At 38.2% G+C, this 18,944-nt stretch overlaps 2 protein-coding genes across 11 annotated transcripts in view; one reads left to right on the top strand and one right to left on the bottom strand.

Annotated features, from left to right (window-relative positions):
* Positions 1–371, bottom strand: part of nmdyn-D7 (nucleoside diphosphate kinase homolog 7) — a 20,656-nt gene extending 20,285 nt beyond the window's left edge. For 2 of the 3 annotated variants that reach the window (XM_076201465.1, XM_076201469.1), the window contains exon 1: positions 281–371. The gene's annotated coding sequence lies outside the window, so the exon portion shown is untranslated. The remainder of the gene's footprint in view (positions 1–280) is intronic. The other variant, XM_076201467.1, reaches the window with a different exon arrangement.
* LOC143035039 (uncharacterized) lies at positions 46–18,944 on the top strand. 8 transcript variants are annotated; one of them, XM_076201472.1, is made up of 8 exons: positions 46–185; positions 5,253–5,394; positions 10,586–10,672; positions 10,888–11,046; positions 14,726–14,912; positions 15,780–15,937; positions 17,170–17,359; positions 18,166–18,944. In XM_076201472.1, exons 2-8 carry the CDS (start codon positions 5,260–5,262, stop codon positions 18,270–18,272), a joined length of 1,023 nt encoding a protein of 340 aa, XP_076057587.1. In that variant the 5' UTR covers positions 46–185; positions 5,253–5,259; the 3' UTR covers positions 18,273–18,944. The 8 variants fall into 8 exon arrangements, with proteins under 8 accessions (XP_076057587.1, XP_076057592.1, XP_076057590.1 ...); XM_076201475.1 differs by lacking the exon at positions 46–185 and adding an exon at positions 292–309; XM_076201471.1 differs by lacking the exon at positions 46–185 and adding an exon at positions 303–397 and having other exon boundaries at positions 14,726–14,870.

Raw genomic sequence — 18,944 nt, 5'->3', positions numbered from 1 at the left:
TATGATACCAAGCAATAAGGCAATTAATTGAACACAATTCTAGTCCACGTGGCTCTCTGGCATTCTCTGTATTTTATAGGAATTTGTTTATGAAAAAAAGCTCCAGCATTGTGACATGTGTTGTTGTTTTGATTCGGACAATGTTTACGAATTGAGTCTGTTTGCGGAGAAGTGTTTCCTGATTCGTAAGTAATTATATTATAATTATTCTGTAAAAAGTAGCTACTGTGTCAATAGATATAACTGTGAATGTGTGGCTTACTTAGTATTATGTTCTTACCTGAGACTATGCGGCACGGACTTACTTTGGTGAGTCTAGAGTCTATCTAATGAGTTCACACCTGAAGCCTGAATTATGTGTTATGATTATTTATGAATTATTGCAAAATATCAGTAGGTACTTGAAAGATATGATTTTAGGGCGATAAGAACTAACGAGGTGATAGATATTTTGGGAATGTTAGATTAATAGTTGCCAACAGGACCTGTGGAGTGTTTTATTTTAAGATATCAAGGTAATTTTTTGAGAACTACACAACCACTTCACCTTACATATAACCTTACCAAGCAGGATTAAGCCACTGTGGTGAGGTACTACTGAGGCTGCATTGTGGACAATGAATTAAAACATTCAATATGCACAAGGAATTTTGAGAAATGTTATGTCTTTAGGAATTGCAAAAATACCACCAGTTCTATTTCAGTATTATAATTATGTAAGCACATTTTTCACTTTTCTGCACTTGAAAGATTTTTTGGTAAATTTTTAGTTGTGCACACCTACTCGATATATCAATAGAAAATTAATTATTAATTTTGTGAATTATAATAGATCAGCATAATTTGTGATATTCTTGGCAGAAATCAATAACATAAAAGTTGCTAAAACATATTTTTTAACAAATGAATCTGCAGTGGTTGAATGATATGCCATGTTTGTTTTAATAGGTGCCGAGGTTGAAGAAATGAAAGGATGATAAATTAGTCTATTCTAACCTAATAACTTGACCTAACCTAACTAACCTACATAACCTAACCAATGTTTAGTAATTTGGTACCTCAAATACTAAAGATCATCTGGGTCGTCATTGTTGTCATGGATGCTGATGGCCTGATCATTAATGAGAGCAGAAACCCGTGTTCTCTCATAAAGTCCAAGGAAGCCCTATTGTCTTTGTAAAAGCGTTTATTAACGTCACCCAGAGTTGGAGAACACCTGGTCCACAACATGAATACAGGTGTCTGACAATGACTGGACTGGCATGGCATCCGTACATCCTAGTGGCTTCATTCGTTAGTAAATTTGCTTGTAGTAATTTTTTTTTTTTTTTTTCCACCAAGAAAATTGCACATTAAGTTCATGTATTATAATTTATAAAATTAATATTTAATTTAGCAACTCCCTAAAATATTCTGCCCATCTTCCCCTTACTGCCTTCTCTTCCATTATCATCTCTCCATCTGCACCTTTTACCTTTTCTTCTCTACTTGATTCGCCTCCTCTTCCTCTCTTAATTTCTTTCCAAAACATCTTTTTATTACTTTCAAAATTTTCTGTCATACTCTTACCCCATTTCACATTTGCTCTCCTCTTTGCCTCCTTTACCTTTTGCTTTATTTCTCTTTTCTTTTCTTTGTACCTCTCATATGACTCCCTCATCCTATTTTGTAACCAATCTGTGAAAGCTCGCTTCTTTTCTTCTACAACCTTCTTTGTTTCCTCATCCCACCATTCACTACCCATCCTTCTATTTCCCCCTGTCCTTCTTGTTCCACACACCATCTTTGCACACTTTATGACTCCCTCCTTGAACCATCCCCATTCCTCCTCCACACCCAGCTCTACTCTATCCTTCACTCCCTCCCACTCCTCCTTCATCTTCTTCTCGTACTCCTTCTCCTTTTCCTTTTCATTCAAAGAGTTCACTCTAAGCACCTCCCTACCTTTTGTCCCTTTCTTCTTTCTCCATCTATCCTCCACTCTCAACTTACCTTCCACCAAGAAATGATCTGATATTCCCCCACCCTCTCCCCTTAGCACATGTACATCCTTAACTCTTCCTATCATAATCCTATTTACCACTACATAATTCATTAATGCTCTATCTACCACCCTTCCCTCCACCACCCTCTCCCATGGAAAGAATGAGTGAAGAAAGACTAGTAAAAGAGGTATGGAAGGCAGATATGGACGGAGTGAACATGAGGGGACGTCCTAGGATGAGGTGGATGGATGGGGTGAAGGGGGCTTTGGGGAAGAGGGGAATGTCTGTTGAGGAAGGACGGGAGAGGACAGAAGACAGGGGTGAATGGAGAATGGTTGTATATGGATGATGTTGTGATTGCATGAGGTGGAATGGGCAGGGGAATGGGGGGTGAGGTAGTATGTGTGAGCAAAATTTGACGCAGCCCAAAGGGATTTCTCCCCGTCCTCTCCTTTTATGCAATGGGGGACGGAGAGGGAGGGGGACACTGCTTCTGACTCAGGGCAGTGGACAAGGTGCAGGGATGACCCGTCATCCAGGAGGTGCTAAGATAAGAGGGAGGGTGGAGGGGTGTGGAGTGTATTCAGGGATGGAATGGGTGGAAATGGTTTTTTGCCTCTTCCTTTTTGGCTACCCCCCTTGTAAGGGGGAAAAAGCCTTGGTATATGTATGTAATATTTAATTTTCTAATGCTGTATTGTGTAGGTGTACATAACTAAAATAATACTGTTTTTTTGTATGGAATGGATAGGTTAGGTTATTTGATATTAAGAGCTATTGGACAATGCAAATTTCATGTTAAATATCTATGTGTTATTCTGGAATTTTCCTGTAATTCCATTTATTTTGCTCTTCCCTGGGTCTTACCTGGATGTCTCACCTGGATGACCTTTCCCTGGGAATCAAGCAATAGGCATTATACAGGGGTAGACTAGAAAGGTTGATATTACCAATATGCCAGCCTATAGAACAATAAACTTGGTAGACAATCAATCTTCCAAGTCTCAATTCTGTATTAGTATGGGACATTATCTTTCTCACTGGCTAATAATAGTAGAAGGAGAGCAGTTGTCAAATGACTGTTCATTTAATGTGAAAAGATAGAAGAAATGCATTTGAAGCTAATTGGGAGAGGTCTTGGATCTGGTCTGAAGACTAATTGTCAGCCCATCAGAGCTACACCTCCCTGAAGGTTAGGAGATTAATGAGTTTTGAAGATGGAAATCAAGGAAATTATTCTCTTTGATGTTCATCTTCAAGGACCACCACCCAGTAGATTGATAGGAATTCATAAATACAAAAAATGAAATTTTTGACAAACCAGATCAGATTCAAAAGTGGAAGGTCATGGTTGTTGAATTTGTTAAACTTTTAATTAAAAGTAGTTGGTGCGCTATGAAAGGGGGCTTGGTGGATTATATGTATATTGATCTGGAGAAAGCCATTGTCAAGGTACTTCAGAAATGAATACAGTGGAAATTGGAACATATTTGAGGAGTGAAGGAAGCCTCTTTGAATGGGTGAGGGACTTCTTGAAAGAGTAATACATGAGAACAGTAGTAAAGAATAAAATGTTAAGATTGTGGGAAGTGACTAGCAAAGCCTCCCAAGTCAGTACTGGCACCCATAATGTTCTTGATTTTGTAAATGACATGGTGGAAGGAACATTGAGCTACCTTGACATGTTTACAAAAAATTCAAAGATTGTAAGAACAGAAGATGAAGACTGTAGATTGTTACATAAAGATCCAGGCAGAATGTATGACAAGCCAAGTATGGAAAATCAATTTCAACTTGAAAAAAAAATAAAGCACAAAGAGCCAATAATTTATTCATTTGGATGTGAAACAGTTACAAAACTGAAAGAGGAGAATGACCTGGAAGTTTTAGTTATAGATAATTTGTTGTCTGATAAAATTATCAGCATGACTGTGGACAAGGCATAAACACTTTTGATAAACATAAGTGTGGCTTGTTACCCTGTGGATAGGAATGAAAAATTCTTAAGAGAAATCAGTACCCTCCTTAGAGTATCCAGTGGTGGTGTGGATCTCATGCTAAATGAAAAATGTAGATAAGATCAAGAGATTATAGATAGCAGTAAATTGAGCACTAGCTTAGTAAACAAACCACAAAGGAAAAATCAAAGGTATTGTTTAAAGTTAAGTTTGATCAGTAGAGAAAAAGAAATGAGACCCCATTTTTAGATTTCTTCATTGAATCAATCCATGACCCCAGGTTTTTCTTGCAGGAGACCCATAGCCTCTAGGTAACCAGTAATTGCCACTGGATTGGCCCATAAGTCACTCAGAAGAAGTATTTTTGTTTTGTTTTGGTATAGCTAGTGTGTGGCAATATAAGGTGAGGTGTTCAGTGGCCTTTGTGTTATGGTTGTATCTAGGGCAATTTGTTTATGTAGTCAGACCTTTTTTGTGCAGGTACTGTCTTAATGTTGAATGGTAACTTGAATATAGGCATACAAGTGTGCTTCTTGCTTCTTTTGTGAAATATTTTCCTGGGGTAAGGGGTGTTGATGGTGTTTGATGATATGTATTGAAGAGTATTTTGTGATCTAGGAATGAATGTATTTTTTGTGTGGATGTATTGTATGTATAAGTGGTAGATTGTTGTATATAGTTTTTTCTTTTCTCATCTTTCTTTTTACATTAATTTGGTTGAGCTTGTGTGATGTAATGAGTAGGGTTGAGGACTTGCATAGAACTGTGGACCTATCATTCTTGTATGATATTGTATAGGGAAGATTTTGGTTTCTGCATGTAGATGTTGTGACTCCTATTATTATTCTCAGTGCCATATTTTGTATTGTTTGTAAGGTGTATATGTTTTCTTGATTGTTGGGAACCAAGCTGTGGAAGTATAATTTAATGTGGTTCTTAAATGTTTGTAGACTGATATTAGATAATCCATCTGCTACCCAAAGCCTGCATTTGATTTTTGTATGGTTACTTTCTTGTTGAATTTAACTGTCAGATCTTTGACATGTGCACTGAAGGTTATGTGAGTATCAGAAGTGAGGTCAATTATTTTTTTTTCCTCCAATGGAAGGGCTTAGCTGTTTAATTTCTCTATATAGTAGTGAATGAAATACTACTAAGGCAGAATTATAATATCATTGACATATATGTTGATCCACCATCTAATCATCCTGATATGGAATTTTTTCTCTTTCTTTTTCTTTTTTAATCTCAAAAACTTAAATGCAAAGAAACCACACCCCACTCACTTTTTTTTTTTTCCAATTGGCAGAGCAAGAATGGCATACCAATACCTACCGTGTCAAATAGGAGAAGTTTTAGAGGTACAGTTGCCAGGAAAGGCTATCTTGTCTTTTATGTACAATGATCAGCCACAGCGTGCTCTTCTCTGGATCAAATGCTATGTTCACCAGGTAACTGTTTAATTTAATATTTTATTTTAAAATTATCTTTGGATTATGTTATATTAATACAATTATCCTGTGTACTACAATTAGGTAAATACATACATATACCAAAAGCATTTTCTCCCTCTTAAGTGTGGTGGCATTGTCAAAGCACAACCCGTATGATACACAAAACCCATTTTAGCTCCTTCCATCTGAACACCTCATGGATGAGGGTCATTATCCCAATACAGCAAGGCACAGCATCTCCACAGTAGGGCCTGGATGTACTAAGACCACCCCAGTAGAATATCTATACACAGAAACCAAAACTCCCTATAGAAGCACATGGAAATGACAGGCACAGTTCTATGCAGGAGCCCTCAATCTCACCCATCCATCCTATCATACAACGCAAACACCATTTGAATGAAGAAAATAAATAGACATAAAAGAAAAATAGAATACTAGTAGTTTAAGTCAAAGGATTACAAAGGAGGGGCATGCCAACAGGAGACCTTTTGGTCCATAACTAGGTCGGATACAGCATAAAAAAAATGTGTGTGTATATATATATATATATATATATATATATATATATATATATATATATATGTATATATATATACATATATATATATATATATATATATATGTATATATATACATATATATATATATATATATATATACACACACACACATATATATATATGTATATATATGTTTATATATATACATATACATATATATTTTTATATATATATACAGTCGAACTTCGAAAGCCTGGACCCCGAATGCCCGGACCCTCGTATGACCGGTCGAAATGAACAAAGGGCGGACTTTTCAAGCAAAGTTCCCTATTTGTCCAGTAGGTGGCAGCGATGGCCGTACATGTGTACTCAAACCCAGCCCAGTCAAGCTGCCACCAGGGCTGCCATTTCGTAGAATTTTGTACCAAAACGTAGTAAAATAGCGGCATGTGGCAACTGCACAAGGACATGAGGAAATTTTTTCTACATAGCGGGCTGTTAAAAACATTAAAAAACTCAAACTTTTGTTTAAAAATCATAGAACTAGTTATCAAATAATAAGTGGTACATCAAAATATGACTTTTATTAGTAGTTGTGTTACTTATAAAATATTATGCCCCAAAAGATACGTTTTTACGGTGTAGGAAAAAAATTCTATGCTAAAGTTTCAGCTTTCTTTTAGCACCAGGGCTGCCATTTTGTTGAATTTTGTACCAAAACGCAGTAGAATAGCGGCATGTGGCAACTACACAAGGACATGAGGAATTTTTTTCTACATATCAGCTGGCTGTTAAAAACATTCAAAAACTCAAACTTTTCGCTTTCTTTTAGCGATAATAATATAAAAAAAAATAATTTTTATATCTTACTGAATATGTTAGGGCATGGAGGCCTTATATACATTCAAGAATAAAAAAAAATACAACTAGAACCAACATTTTGTCAAAGTTTGACAAGTATATCTTGCTATGAAAGTCTGCACACGCCCAAGAAAAATGTATGCCCCGGTATAGCAACACTCCCATTCTACATGGCAGTGTAGAAAATGCGGCAACCCTGGCCGCCACCACTGTCCCGCGTGCATACCTTCTGATATTTACAGTGTACGTAATAAAAAATACAGTACAGTACACTGTATGTACAGTTGTTGTTGTTGTCGTTCCCTAGACTGTCCGAGCAGTCCCGTCTCCCCAAGGAATGGCACCTCTTGGGGATCGGTGCCACCTGCGTAGAGCCGGTGGCCAGGGCTGGATGCCGCCGTTTGGCCCCCAACTCTTGGGGTTGGGGGGTGGTCCTACGACATAGACGCTGCAGCTCCAGGACCTGTATGTACAGTACATTTACATGCCTGTATTACAGTTATTATTTCAGAATTATTAGTATTATAGTATTATTATTACAGTATTGTTATTATTACAGTGTTAGAGTATTATTCTTATGTGTTTCTATGCCATATCATACATTACCTATACATATACCGTAACAAAAATCTATGGGTGTTAGGGCGACATTTTCGATGACTGGACTTTTGGCATGACCGGACCTCACTTCCCCCCAATTAGTCCGGGCTTTCGAGGTTTGACTGTATATATATATATATATATATATATATATATATATATAATGATAAATAAAAATTATAGTACTATAGATAATAATAATTAAAATGTGTAAATACGTAAAGTTCAATAATAAACAAACAGGTAAATAATAAAAAATTGACAGATAAATAATAATAAATGATAATCAAAGAAAAAATAATAAAACAGACAAATAAATACATACATACATATACCAAGGCTTTTTCCCCCTTACAAGGGAGGTAGCCAAAAAGGGAAAGGCATAAAATCATTTCCACCCATTCCATCCCTGAATACACTACACACCCCTCCACCCTCCCTCTTATCTGAGCACCTCCTGGATGACGGGTCATCCCTGCACCTTGTCCACTGCCCTGGGTCAGAAGCAGTGTCGCAAGACAGCACATCCACAGCAAGGCCGCTTCATTAAATCGGCAACCCCCCCTCTCTGTCCTCCCATTGCATAAAAGGAGAAGACGGGGAGAAATCCCTTCGGGCTGCGTCAAATTTTGCTCACACATACTACCTCACCCCCCATCCCCCTGCCCATTCCACCTCATGCATGACAACATCATCCATATATAACCATTCTCCATTCACCCCTATCTTCTGTCCTCTCCCGTCCTTTCTCAACAGACATTCCCCTCTTCCCCAAAGCCCCCTTCACCCCATCCATCCACCTCATCCTAGGACATCCCCTCATGTTCACTCCCTCCATATCTGCCTTCTATACCTCTTTTACTAGTCTTTCTTCACTCATTCTTTCCATGTGTCCAAACCATCCTAATATTCTTTCATCAACCCTATCTCCCAGCTCCTTTTCCACCCCTGTTCTCCTCCTCACCTCCTCATTTCTCACTCTATCTAGCCTAGTAACCCCTGTCATACTTCTCAGACACCTCATCTCAAACACATTCAAACTCCTTCTCTCTTCTTCTCTTATGTTCCATGTTTCTGCCCCATACAGTGCTGTTGGCACAATCACTCCTTCATACAGTTTCCTCTTAGCATCCATTCCCAAATGTCTATTCCTCATTACACTTTTTAATCCACCAAGGCATTTACTCGCTTTTCTCAATCTACATTCTACCTCCACCTTCGCATTACAGCATCTTGCTTAGGTGTTTATCTAAATGAATCTTAAAGCCTCAAACTGAATTACATTGCACTGCCTTTGCAGGAAGTTTATTCCATTCATTAACTACACAGTTGGCAAAGCTGTTTTTACCCACTTCCAAATTAAATCTATTGACAGTTTGAGACCATTATTTCTTGTTGGATTCTCATTCAGTGCGAAAATTTTGGTCACTTTTGATGTCATCAGTTCCCTTTATACTCTTAAAGACCTGTATCAAGTCACCTCTGAGTCTGTGCTTTTTTAGGGAAAATAGATTCATATGTTTTAGTAAATTTTTGTATGATTTACAGTATTTTTTATATTTGGAATCAGTTTGTGGCTCGCCATTGTACTTTTTCCAATCTGTCACATCTACAGACATCTACAACAATCTATCAACAGCACCTCACAACATCCATATAGAAATACATATATATTCAAATTACAAAACAAACACTTCAAGACCAATCAATCTGTTACCCTTGGTCATTCTTGCAGAAGACCTGCAGCCAACAGGTAACTGGCAACAGCTTCCAGGTTGTTGTCAAGGGATTGTTAGTGTGGGACACTTCAGAAAACTTCAAGACTGACCCAATCACAAACAGGAACTACACTGTCATGCCTGTGTTCAGGCTATCATCCAGCTGTAAACAGTGCCATCATGGAATAGCCTTGACCACAGAAATAAATTGCCTCAGATGCAGTCATCACACAGAATACACTGAACACCTCATTCTACACTGCCCTACTCTAACCATTACCTGGGCAACACAATAACTTCTTTGAGTGACATGTGGGCCAATCCAGTGGCTGTTGTTGATTACCTGTGAGTCATGTCTCCTGCAAAAGAGACCTGGGGCAACAGATTGATTGATTCTTTTCATATATCCTAAAAATAGCACTAGCAAACCTACATTCAGCCCACCACCCCACACTGAAATAACACCAATATGGAATTGGCCTAGCAGTTGACACTAAATGCTTTTGATGCATATCCCACACAAAAGACACAGAACCCATTAAACTATGCTGTCTTATACACTTTCACTTGAGATGGATCCATATAATCCTTTCATGTGACTTAAAAATGAACTGATGGACATGGCCAATCTCCTGAGGCTTTACCTCTTTCACCCCTTTTGTCCCCTGTTATCACTGCGTTGCCCACTGTTACCTCTCTTGCCACGGGTTCATTAGCTCATACCCCTTGTGGTCCTCACTTAGGGATAAGGCAACACTCCTCTTCTGTCCAGGAGAATTAAATTCTATTTTCTTGTATATCTTTCTTTGGTTAATTCTTATACAGCATCCTCCAGAGGAATCCCATGAGAGCATGTATGCAAGATCCTATGTGAGCATTGCAGTGATGTAGTAATGTTTTTAGTCCAACGATCTTTAACTTTACATTTAAGAGCCTCCCCAAAGGGCGGGATCTAGCAATCGTGAACCAATTGAATTTTCTCCTCTTCCACCCTTTCACCAATCAGATTCATTGTTACAAGTCTATATGGCAATATTGTTTACTTAGAATAATCTCGAGTCTCAGCATAATTCTCACTTAGATTATAAAGGACTGTCATGTCAGCAATACACTTGAGTCTCCAGCAAATCTTTATAAACAGGGTGGAAAGGCAGACTTAGTCAACCCACTCACTTTCTTGCTATATTGTTAAACAACATGCCTATAAAATGTAACACCCATCTTCTACCCCTCTTTCTACTTCTTTCTACCAGCCTCTTACACGACTTGGCAGCTACTACTTTTTCTACCAGCCTCTTACAGAGGGCCATGGATGTCTTGCAGGGAGGCTATGACAACTGATTGATTGATTGACTGTGTTTATTATTATTTATGATATTGCTTTCTAATGCTTTCTAATGCTTTCTAATGCTCTAATGCTCATCACCTTTAAAATATTCTGTTAAAAATGTTGCATTAAAAGCTTGTGCTACTAGATTTTTTTTTTTTTTTTCTTTCTTCTTTCAGGGAATACAGATGGACCAGCATGACACCTTCCTGAATAAGCTTAATCCTGGAGACACAGTATATTTTCACTGTCATACATACAACAAGGTTAGAAATGGCATGGATTTTTGTTGATAGATATGAAATATTAATTGAGAGACAAAGATTTGATTTTTAGAATGAAAAAAAAAGGGAGGTTTTATTATCAACAAGGTATGCAACTAAAAGGAAAGTCTGGAGAGTAGTGTGATTGGAGACCTGGACTATATTTATTTATTTTATTTTATCTTATTTATTTATTTATTATTTTATTTTTTTAACAGATATCAAAAGATGCTTGTCAGTGGTATGCAGCCAAGGCTTGGAATAAGCTTATGGTTGAAGAAGAAGAAAATGACGCTGTTTATATCTTAAACCAAACAGGATACATTTCTGAAATTGACCGGAAAAAAGGAGTTATTCTCTTTGACAATGATGACAGGGTAAGTCTGGAATACTAATGAAAGATTAAGATAAGGTGACTTAAGGGGGTTGCCTCTCATTTCGGTGAAAAATATTCGATTTTGTCAAACTTCGTGTGTGGACTGGTGTGGTGTCCCTGAACACCGCGGGACTGGTTTCCAGACGTATAACGCCACCCTTCTCAGGTAATGGCGGATTTAAAGGGCCAGAAATTTAAAGGTCTGCCACGCCCCTTTCTTTGCTATGGTTTGTTTTCCTTGTATTTTGTTGTTTTTGTTGTTTTTGAGAATTTTATACTCTGATATTGTTGTACGATAGGTTAGGCAGCAGTCACCACACTCAGTGCAATTGAAAAAGGGTTCAGCGTATGTGTGCATCATTTCTCCACGTGCTATCCTGTTTTATACATTTCTTGTTTATAAATTCACTACTCCATAACTAAATATGTCAGATGTGATAGTTGCCGAAGTATTTTGCTCCATTCTGAACCTGAGAAGTGCAAGAATACTCACCTTAGCAAAGGGATTGTAATGCATGTGTACCATTCATTATGTGAAGGATATGGAAGGTTAGGATTGTCACGATTCTCAGCTGGCATGGGTACAAAAGAAATGTAATGAACATCTGCTGCTTACTTCCCAGAAATGGTCAAAGGATTATGTAAGTAGATATGTGCATTTGATACTCTTTGGAGGCACTTTTATGGAGTAGTGAATATATAAACATAAAAATGCTATTTTCTCCAAACTAGTTTTTTCACACAAAAGTAACTATAACTTCATGTGTAAATAAGCAATTTTGATCATTCTTGTTGGAAAATGACTGTGATACTTATATCTAACAAAACTAGCACATTCATTCTTAACCTACTTGATATATATTTTTGACAATTTTTTAAAGTTGTGATTTTAGTTTTTTTTTTTTTTTCTTTTTTATAATTTGCTGTAAGGCTGACTTTCTTTTTCACTTATAATTACGAGTATACTAGTTTAGGTACATCTGGATGTCTACTAACTGTACACCAAAGGAAATCTTTATTCTTCTCATACTTTTGGAAAAATAAACGTTATTTCAAAAATAACTCAAAATTGCAAGTAAATCGTCTGTTGTGTAAATTTATTTTAATGGATTTCAATTAAATTTCTGTCACATATGCATCCCATTCCCCTGCACATTGTGTTAAATTTCCATTGTCTTACATAAAAAAATAAAGTTGGGAGGACCAGAAATGCATAATCCGATCGAGCGAATCACCGAAATGAGAGTCAACCCCCATAAGACTCCTCATTGAGTTGTGGCTATTGACCTCTTCAATATAAGTCAAATATTTATGTGTACATCAGGTTGCCTGATATACAATAATGCATCACAATATGTACATATATACATATACCAAAGGCTTTTTCCCCCTTACAAGGGAGGTAGCCACAAAAACAAAGGCATAAAAACCACTCCCACCCATTCCATCTCCAACATACTCCACTCCCCTCCACCCTCTTCCCTCCCTCTTATCTTGACACCTCCTGGATGATGGGTCATCCTTGCATCTTGTCCACTGCCCTGGGTCAGAAGCAGTGTCGCAAGACACAGTACATCCACAGCAAAGCTACTTCATTAAATCATTGACTCCCCTTTCCATCCCCTCATACAGAAAAGGAGAAGGGGAGAAATCCCTTTGGGCTGCATCAATTTATTTCTCATACATACTCCCCCCCACCCCCCACCCAGTCCCCCTCATGCATCACAGCATCATCCACGCATAACTATTCTCCATTCACTCCTATCTTCTGTCCTCTCCCGTCCATCCTCAAGAGACAGTCCTCTCTTTCCCAATGCCCCTTTTACTTCATCCATCCATCTCATCCTAGGTCACCCCCTCATGTTCACTCCTTCCATCTCTGCCTTCCACACCTCTTTTATTAGTCTTTCTTCACTCATTCTTTCCATGTGTCCAAACCATCCCAATATTCTTTCTTCAACCCTATCTCCCAACTCCCTTTCCACCCGCATTCTCCTCCTCACCTCCTCATTTCATACTTTATCCAGCCTAGTAACCCCTATCATACTTCTCAGGCACCTCATCTCAAATACATTCAAACCCCTCCTCTCTTATGCCCCATGTTTCTGCCACTTACAGTGCTGTTGGCACAATCACTCCACAATACTGTATATGCATTACAAAATATAGTTACTGCTCTTATGCTCATTCTCTTTCGTCCTGAATAAATATAATGTCACAGAAAACTTGATCGGGCTTGTTCACAGAATACAGGGGTCACTCAGCTACAACTACAAAATAAATATAATTAGGATGCCAACACTGGCATCCTTGGATACCCCACTCATGGCTCATGACATATACACAGGCATCATCATATTCAAGAGGATAAGGTGACAACTCCTCATCAAATTATGGCTAAAAATTAAGAAAAAAAGGTTATCTGTTTTATGCTAAAAACATAATGGGTCAACAAGGTGTTAGGTTGTGCCACATCAGGGATTAACCCCTTCACTCTGGGCCAAAATCTCGCGGGCAGCATTAGTTGCCAGACGTGATATGTGTCATAATACTCACATTATAAAAAATAAAGTCACCTCTGTATTGCTCATTCTTTCTTTCACCCGTGAATTTTGATAACCATAGAAAATATGATGATGCCAGTTTACAGAGTATGGGGGTCACGCAGGTACAACTACAATAAATATAATCAAGACGCCAGCATCGGCATCCTCGCGTACCCACTTGCTCCTCATGATGCCTACGTAGGCGTCATCGTATGGAAGGGGTTAAAAAATAATGGGTCAACAGGGTGTTAATTTGTGCCACATCAAGGATTAATGAACTAGATACTGATGGTAAATACAAATGTGAATCTGACTGTTTCATTGTTTCAGTATTATCACAGGAACCAATAATGGGTGACTGCATATGGTTCTCTCATGGGAATATATTGGAGAGAATGAACTTTATGTGCACCCTATCCAGAATTACAACTCCTCAGTTTCTTGACTTGGCACAGAATCTCTTGATAAGTTTTCTAATTTTTGTACTGCTTTTTTATATAAAGACTGCTAACACCCAGCAACTACTTTCCTGCTGTTCTTCATCTTTATCCTCCTTGTCCTTCTGGCTTCTCTTCTTCTCTCCTCCTTGTTGCTGGTGACATAGAAACAGTCCCACAGACAACAGTCCATCATTTCTTCCTGATGAAATCTAGGGAAGGTTTCAAGAACTGGTGCCGTGATTTCCAGCCAGTGGAATTAATAGCAATAGTCAAATTGATGATTTTTTCAGTAACAAGTAAAACTTTTTTCTCCCATCTTATCATCCGTTACCTGCAAAGTTTAAATGTGTTTGAGATGAAGGGGAGAAAGGGAGACATGATTCTCATGAGTTCAGTTTCTTTCCTGTATATTACAATTAGGTAAATACAGTTAGATGATAATCACGAAGAACCCACAGTCGGAATAAAAGGAAACTTAGAAGAAAGTATAACTTTCCTGAAGAGGGCTATAGCTATTAGCCGAAATGTAGAAGTTATACTTTCTTCTAAGTTTCCTTTTATTCCGACTGTGGGTTCTTTGTGATTATTATTTACAAATGTGCTACTACATTTTGTTAAGTGACAGTTAGAAGAATATATCTTCCTCATAAAACACAAGAGGTAGTACTCATTATATTATTTTTGTGTCTGACAGGAGGAGCAGGTGTTCTTCATGGGCTCTAAATTCTATTCATATGGGAAACGCTGTAACAAACCAAACCTGGCTGAATTCCTGAGTGAAAATGATCCTGTGCAATTTGATGCCCAGCGGTGTGAGCCCAGCAAGATCAACAAAATGTGTACGTGGTTAGCTAGCATTGTTTGGAGAGGAAGAAAGCCTTGTAAGTTTTCTTTTCTTTATCTATTGTTCATGGGGTATTTTAACTCATATATTTAGAATTTGTATGATATGTATGCGTCTGACCCAGAGCAGTGGGCGAGATGCAAGGATGACCCATCATCCAGGAGGACCCAAGAATAGAGGGAGGGAGGGGCGGTAATTGGTAGTAGAGTATGTGGGGATGAAATGGGTGGGAATGGATTTATATCTTTGACTTTGGCTACCTTCTTTGTAAGGGGGAAAAAGCCCTTGGTACATGTATGTATATATGATGATATGTATCTATCAGCCATGAACCTATAATGAAGCAGAAAAAAGGCCTTAGGAGATAAAGCCTCAAGAACCACCAGGTGAACAGAATTCTTGCTGATGCCTCTTTATCCAAAAGCATATTATCAATCTCACTTCCAGCTACAGGTGCAGCTCTGAGGGGCTAATACCTGGTCTCTAGAAGAAACCACACAATCAGTCATTCTTTGTATATTTCTATCATGTTTTCATGTGTACTTGTGAAATAATTTTTCCTTGAAATATATGCCACCAACAACTATGCCCCGTACAGATGACACATCAATTAGACTTATATTCTCATCCACCCAAATCAATCTATTTCCCTTAGGTTTCTTGCAGGAAACTCATGGCTCCTAGGTAACCAGCAGCTCTTCCATTCCAGGCACCTCAAAACAACTTGGCACTTTTGTAATGTGTTCATTAGTAACACATCCCCAAGCACCATGACTTTCTCTTCCATTTTAGAAAAGTTCAATTTGTTTCCAGATGAAATGGAACTAGTCTAAAGATGAAATGTTGTACGAGTCTCGTGCATACACATATGGAGAACTGACAAAACTTTCTTATTTACTTCCAGCAGGAGTACACTACTCGTTCATTAACCCAAGCCAATATTATGATGACTTAACTGCAGATGACAGTGCAAGTAATATAGGTGCTGTTGGTGGACATGACATTGAACTAGATGATTTCCCTTCACTCGTAGCTAACTCAGGAGTATCCCATGGAGATAAGGTATATTGATTAGAAAAAGCTTTGCTTTACCAATATTCAGATTCTGTATCTAATGAGTTACTGGCAGGAACAGTTATGGAGGTGAATTAAATGTCAGAGGGGATGGAAAGTATTACAAGAAATAGGTATCTGGAGATGAACATAGAAAATTGTGTGAGAAAGTGATTGTGGCCGTAGCACTTTATGGAGAGGACTCATGGAATTTGAAGGAGGAAGAAAGGAAGACCCTAAACATGTGTGAGGTGAAGTGTTGAAGTTTGGTGGGTGTTATTATGAAGATGGATAGAGTGAGAAATGTGGATATGAGGTGGAAAATAGGGATGGAAAGTATTCTGTCAGATGTGGTTGATCAAAGAATTCTGAGGTGCTTTGGAAAGAACAGGGAAGGGAAGACAAGCAAAAAGAGTGAGGAGAGGCAGAAGTAGATGGAGGGAATTTAAGAGGAAAACCAAGAATGGGATGGATGCAAGAAGAATGTTGAGCTAGGAAGAGAGTGCAAAAGATAGGAGTGAATGAGGAAGGTTGTAGATGTAGGAGAGAGGCCAAATGCAAAGTATGGGATCCAATATATTTAACGTTTCGCCCAGCAGGACTTCTGAAGAAGAAGCCCTGCTGGGCAAAATGTTAAATATATTGGATCCCATACTCTGCATTTGGCCTCTGTCCTACAGTGTTGTTGCAGTCGTTGCTGCTTTTACTCAAGGTTGTAGATGAATGAGGAAATGATACATCCCAAGAGGATGCTTGTGTCTGCTCCGTAATTTTTTTGAGTGGATGAGAGGGGATCCCATATGAAAAGGTAGTGGACATGCTGTGGAGGTGCTGTGTCTTGCTTCATTGTGGCTGACCTGAGAAGTGTGCCAAGGGACAGGGATGACCCTTCATCCACAAATAACTAAGATGGGAGGGACAACAGATATGTATTTGAATGTATGTATACGTCAACTAAGCAAACGTGCCCCCCCTTATAAAGGGAAAAATGCCTTTTGATATATGTGTGCATGTATGTGTATTATAGAGGATGAGCTTAGGGCAGTGATTGTGGAAAAAATTGGCTTGATAAAGTAGCATCTGCATATATCAAAATTTTGTCAACTTGTACTTGTGATGTATATTTTTTTTTCTATCCAGGTTTATATCATGACTATACACTGCTATGAAGATTATTAGATTAATACCTTTTTAATATACTTTATTTTTCTGTTCTTTTCATGGTTTGTTATTGTATGAAGGGATATGAAGCAAGCAAGATAACAAGGCAAGGTCAAGGCACTGTGGTGATGCTTCTGAATGAAGAATGTGGTGTTGCTCTTTGGATGCTAAAACAAAACAGATGGGAAACTGTCTTTTTCCACCGCAAGAATGCTTTCCTTGATGATGTTGGCCTTAACCAGTTTGATCTACATGAATCACTTACAGAAGGTATTTACTGCATGGATCTTTCCTTTGGTCTTTGTAGATGTATTAAGAAAGTATCTTGCTTTCAAGGTCTTAGCTAAAAGAAAATCCTATATTAATATTTTGAAGAGGCTTGATAATAAGCACTGAAGCATGCATCCCCTTAACAGTTGTTGTTGTTGTTGTCGTTCCCTAGACTGTCTGTCCGAGCAGTCCCGTCCCCTTAACAGTTGAGTGTATAGGTGGGCAAGTTGCCAGATGTACCATGCTGTCATGATCCATGTTTGACATTAAGGCAAAGTTAGATAGTATGTATGATAAAAGCCTCATTTCCAGGGGAAGACTGAGAATTAAGTGGATAGATAGGGGTATAGGATGTAAGTGGAATGTCTGTTGAGCAGGGAAGGGAGAGGGTAGGAGATAGGTGGATGAAAAGTGGTTTTAAATGCATTGGGAAATGTCCAAGCAGATTTCTTGTTTGTTCTGTATTTTCTGGAGTGAGTGATGTGTATTCTCTGTAATGAAGTGGTAAGGACCAACTAAAGCTGGTTCCTGCTGTGGAAGTGTTGTTTTATTTGTTGCATTGCATCTAACTCGAGCAGTGGGCAGGTATCAGGGATGACCCTTCATTCACAAAGAGCTAAGGTAGGAAGAACAACAAATGGGTTTTTGGGTATGTGTGGGATGGATGAATGATGGGTGTATACTTTGACTCACTCATTCTCTTCATAAAGGGGAAAGGGCCTTTTGGTAAACATATGTATGTACTTTCAGCACAGTCCTATATACATTTGTCCTTTTTATCCAGTGATACTTGATTTTACTTTCAGGAACACCGCTAGAAATTGTAGCAGTCCCAGCAGTTCCACAATTCCCCTGCCGTTGGATTGCACACAAAGCAATTGCACATGTTCCCAATACATCCCTAGAATCATAGGAACATTCTTGTGCCCAGGCGAAGTTGGACCAAGGGCATGGTTCGTTAAAATCCATGCCACAAAGTCCTCTGTGAGGGGCACTGTCCTAGCCTTCCGATAGGGGGGGGGGGGAGTTTGTGATGTTAAACCATATCACATATCTCCAGATTTATTTGTATTTATATATTTTTCAGTAAAAAATAAAGTTACTGAGCTACATGCAGTTTCAGTCAATAGAGGCCTAAAAATAAAAAGACTGAAATATTACAAGACTACAACAGGGTATTTTGTCATTTCATCCTTTCAGAGGATATCCTTTACATTTTATCTATGAGGAGCCAAGAAAAGAGAAGAGGGAGGAAGGGATGGTGAATGGGAGTGGAGTGGGTGGGAGCAGAATTATGCCTTTTGACTTAGGCTACCTCCCATGTAAGGGGGAAAAAGCTCTTGGTATATATATGTAGTAGGATAAAAAATAAAGAGGAGGGATTGAGGAAGTTAGTGACAGTTTGGTAATGTGTGTGAAAAAAAAAAAAAAAAAAAAGGCAAGTATATATCAACCATAGAAATGAATATGTAAAAGTGTGCAAAGGAAAAAATAAACTATGAAAAAGACATCATAGAAAAATGTAAAGATCAACCCAAACTATTCTATAGATATGTGAATGGTTAACTTAAAAATAAACAGGAAA

Source organism: Oratosquilla oratoria, chromosome 18 (assembly GCF_046742065.1).
Source record: "Oratosquilla oratoria isolate Oo_2021 chromosome 18, ASM4674206v1, whole genome shotgun sequence".
NCBI classification, from domain to species: Eukaryota; Metazoa; Arthropoda; class Malacostraca; order Stomatopoda; family Squillidae; genus Oratosquilla; species Oratosquilla oratoria.
Note: the sequence above shows the minus strand (reverse complement) of the source record. Positions and strands in the feature narration are given on the sequence as shown.

Bases quoted from the DNA above. Each gene is read 5' to 3' on its own strand.
- LOC143035039 (XM_076201470.1), top strand. From the start codon at position 330: ATGAGTTCACACCTGAAGCCTGAATTATGTGTTATGATTATTTATGAA. The intron at 11,047-14,725 runs GTAAGTCTGGAA...TGTGTCTGACAG, and splicing joins TCTTTGACAATGATGACAGG to GAGGAGCAGGTGTTCTTCAT. The intron at 15,938-17,169 runs GTATATTGATTA...TATTGTATGAAG, and splicing joins GAGTATCCCATGGAGATAAG to GGATATGAAGCAAGCAAGAT.